The 4,518-nt window shown below is 36.8% G+C and overlaps 1 protein-coding gene across 1 annotated transcript; it reads left to right on the plus strand.

The window, feature by feature from the left end:
- Window positions 1-1,386: 1,386 nt before the first annotated feature.
- Window positions 1,387-2,269, plus strand: LOC127788941 (RING-H2 finger protein ATL66-like). Its single transcript, XM_052317656.1, has one exon. The coding sequence runs from the start codon at window positions 1,513-1,515 to the stop codon at window positions 1,993-1,995; it is 483 nt and encodes a 160-aa protein (XP_052173616.1). The 5' UTR covers window positions 1,387-1,512; the 3' UTR covers window positions 1,996-2,269.
- Window positions 2,270-4,518: the final 2,249 nt, after the last annotated feature.

Below are 4,518 nucleotides of genomic sequence, written 5' to 3' on the forward strand. Positions count from 1 at the left end.
GATAAGGGAGGCTCCGAGGGACCTTTGCAGGCTTTTTTGTTATAGCATGGGATTGGCTTTTCTGAAGCTGCTTTAGAGGACAAAGCCTTAATTTCGAAGGATTTGAACACCTCTTCAACAGTAAGTGAGTCCGTCTTTAATACGACCTTAACTTTTTTCCTACTTATCCCTGAGGAGATGAGGAGAATAGAGCATTCAAGGCAGCCAAACATAAAGTAAACAATAGTCTATCGAAATCTAAGCCACAAGCAGACTGGACACAGGGCCGGCCCTACCTTGAAGCCATTTATGCCATGGCATTAGGCCCCCCAAATTAGAAGGCCCCAGATTTTAAAAATTTGTAATATTTATATATATTTTTTATTTTTTTAATAATTAATATTTTATTAAAAATTAAATATAAAACATTTTAAATTTTTTTAACTTCCTTCGCCATTTTCCATTTTTTAACCGTTATTGTGGTGTTTCCCATAAAACTCATGATTTATTAGATAAACTTGATTATGAAAATTTAATCAACAATTTTGCATCTCAAAAAGCAAGAAAAATTAATTTTATATAAAGATGAACATAGTCCAACACATATTTGTAGAATAAAATATTATTGTTGGTGAATTTTATCCTTTAATACTATCAGTTTAATGTTATGATTTGTTTCTCTCTATAAGAGAATCATGAATGTATAATTTTTTGCTCGCACTGATCTTCTTAGACTTTAAAAAAAATTAGTTTTGTTTTTTTGTTTGTTTATTATTGTAAGTTGTTTGGCTTTTTTTTTACGAGACATTATATTTTAATTGAAAAATTATTATTGTTAAGAGATTATTATATTTTGTAGTTGATTGAATTTTAACTTTTTTTATTTAATAAAATGATGAAATATTTATGTAAAAAAATGTATTATTTATTTTTTTATAAAAAAAAATTAATACCTCAACAAACCTTTTCGCCTAAGGCCCCCAACTCTGTTGGGCCGGCTCTGACTGGACATTTCTTTCGATTCTTTCATTTATTTTTGCTGATACACTCTGTCCACTTATTTTGCAGAACACATCATATATATATATATATATATATATAGATAGATAGATAGATATGTCACTGTGCGTTGCTTGCTCAATCAACATGCTTCAGATCAAATCATCTGAAAATAAACCAGTGTAAGTAAAGAGAAGTGGAAGCAATTTGTTTTTTAATAATAAAATCCTTAATGCATCCTTGCCCAACCAAAATAGGTTCCCCAAAAGCCCTCATAGCTAACGCAGCTCCGAGTCACCAAACCCCACTCCCTCCCCCTCTATGCACCGCCCAAAATCTCTCCTTTTCCCCCTGGCGTCCCCACCACCACCACTTCCCCCTCTCTTCTTAGCTATTTATACCCCGTCTCTGCCTCCTTCTCTCTTCCCCCTCCCCCCCCTTCTCTCTCTCTTTACTTATTCATATATATTGTGAGCTTCAGTTGTTCCTCGTTCGGCTCAGAGTGACACTCTTATTTATCGAAAAATAAAGAATATGGGTTTGCAAGATCCCCACCCCTTCAACTTCGTGGACCTCAAGGACAAGAACCTACAGGTGGACGGAAAAACTCTGGTTCTGGCCGCCATTTTCCTGCTCCTGCTCGTCGTCTCCATCGTCTCCTTCCTCTACTTCCTCTACGTGTGCATCCACCGGAGCCGGCTGGCGGCGGTGAGGCCGGCCAGCGGTGCGGAGGCGGCGGAGGCCGGGCCACGGAAGGGGCTGGAAATGGCGGCCATCAACTGCCTCCCGATTGAGTCCTATGGGTCGGGCGGAGGCGGGTGTCGGGTCGGGTACTGCTCCATTTGTCTCGGCGGGTTCCAGGACGGCGAGAAAGTGAAGGTGCTGCCGCTGTGCCACCACGGTTTCCACTCCGAGTGCGTCGACAAGTGGCTGCTGAAGGCGGCGACTTGCCCGCTTTGCCGATCGGTGGTGGTCAGAGTCGACTCAGTGACTCAGTTGGACCCGGACATTCCGTAAGGGCTTAGTTTGAAGAGTCCGAAGGTTGAGTTGGATTTGGATTCGGAGGATTTGTTTTTAGAAATCCAAATCCAAGTAGGATTAAAAATTGGGCGCTCAGAATTTTAATGTGGAATTTTTTTGTGAAAATAATGTGATAGGCTGAGGCTGATAGTAAATTAGTAATCACTTTGAAATTTGAATTAAAAAATGATGTTAATATTCTTGGCTCGACTGGAGGACCAAACAAAATTAACAACAAAACTACGCTTCTACGGTGCCTAAACAGAACCCATTACAAAATAGTTTGGCCCTTATCTGAATTTATTTTTAGGTTTTAAATACCTGGCGTTCAAGGTGAAAACTGCCACCTAATAATTTTCTAAAAATAAAAGAATTGAGAATTATTTTTCATTTTATAACAATAAAAATAAAAGAAATTAGAATAAAATTTTAAAAGTCTGGCTTCTAAAAACATTAAAAAATTATATTCATTTGTGAATTACGTTTCTATTCAATTGAAAAGTTGATTTATTAGTTAGAGGTTACGTTTTTGCACCTTAGGCTCCAATAATCCTATTCTTGCTGCATGTCAGTCTGTCCTAGCTTTTTAACCTTTTTTGGGTCTTATCATTTGTAGTGGCTAATGCTGTTACAACTGGTCTTTGTCACCAATTTGCTTGCGGTTTTGCTTTTGCTTCTTTGTCACATATAATAATGAGAAATCAATCACATATACGAGCACTAAACAATATTGTCCATACGCACACACATATCATCAATGTAATTGGACTCATTTACCTGACACTTGGCACCCTTGTAGAGTGTTTTTCCTAAAATGGTTTGCCCTACACGTGGCAGCGCCCAGTGAATCCTTGCTGTAGGGAACACCGTCAGCCCTGCACATTCTATTAGAACCTAACGACAGCATGCGAGGGTCTGTACTAAAAAGAAAATAGAAAATGTATTATTATTGCCCCTTCTCCCAAAATTTGAAAACCTCTTTAGTATATAATAAAATAAAATAAAATAAAAATATTACTATTATTAACCCCTCAACAAAGTCAAAATTTAATATTAATATATATTTTTTTCTTTTTCTTTGTTTTTTTTTTTTTTTTTTTTTGGGGGGGGGTGGGATTTGCTCCCTAAGTTTTCCTAGAAAAAAGGAGTGTGGATGTTATTGGTCATTTTGCCTTCACTATCAACTAACTCTTGTTCGTCGACATGTTAGTGGTCCTTTAATCAATGTTTGTTTTAGAGTTTTATCTAGTTTTTGGTTGCGATTGGCTCTTTTCTCCGACATTTCCATTCTCTTCTACTAGATTCAGGTTTGATCGATTTGTTCTAGTTTGGCAATTTCCTTCTCGTTCTTTACCCACTCTTTTATTAGTCGTTGAAGGCAAGTTCTTTCTTACCAAAGATAAAGTCTAAAGACATGTGCAACATGATTTCCTAGGTTGCTTCAAAGATTACGAACTTGAAGGTTTTCGCTTTAGGATAATAGTTAGGTTATGATCTAGCATAGGGTATGGATGCCAAGGCGACGATAGTGGTGTTTTTAGTGAATGGCTCCAAGTATTCTTGACAATAGTTATAACAACTCACTCTCACTCTTCTAGGTGTGTTACTAAATTGAAAATTAGGGAAATTTTTTAAATAAATAATTATAATTAATTCAACTTCCCATATTAAATTAATTCCTTCACCTTTGTCCCTTCTAGTAAACTCCTTAATACATTTTTCGAGAGTATCTTTTTTTTTTTTACAAAAATCAAAAATACACAAAATGAAATTTGATAGAAACTAAATTTAACCATTATCTTGAATTTTTTTTGTAATTTAACAATGTCTACCATTCTAAGGAAGCTCGACAAATGGAATGGATCGTACTAGTGCTTTGTTTTAACCCATTCAAACCAGTTTCACAGAAAAATTCATAACTAAACATAAAAAATTATTTTTTTAATTAATCTTGTACCCAAAGTTCGACAACACATCTTAGTTTCTTGAAAAAAATACATTTCAGAACATACCCATACACTAGGAACTTTGTCTTAAGCCAAAACAAATTTCACTTGGGGCACCCGAGTGGAACCAATTCCCACCTAGATTGAAGAGAAGAAAATTCCACTGGGTGGAACGAATTTCCACTTGAAGCAAGGAGAAGAGAATTCCTCTAGGTGCATTGAATTTCCACCCAGTGAAAGAAGCATAAGCCATTTATGTAGGGTGGAAAGAGAAATAAGCCAGTTCCTTTGGCTAGAATGAATTTCCACCTGGAGCGAGGCCCACTTTCACCCAAAGTATCTCCTCCAAGGGGATTCCTTCTAGACTCGTCTGACAGCTACATACCTCTTGACGCGACACGTAGCCCATGCGAATTACTTGAGAACCATGCCTATTAATACCTAGTGTCTTGGTAAAAGAAAGGACTTCCACTTTTGGTAAAAATTGGTATTTTTCATATTACCGAGCGTGCTTCTTACTTATCAGTTGTATTCAGTGCTCACACACTTTCCACCTGGAGCATTTGTCTTCATC

Source organism: Diospyros lotus, chromosome 13, assembly GCF_014633365.1.
Source record: "Diospyros lotus cultivar Yz01 chromosome 13, ASM1463336v1, whole genome shotgun sequence".
NCBI lineage: Eukaryota > Viridiplantae > Streptophyta > Magnoliopsida > Ericales > Ebenaceae > Diospyros > Diospyros lotus.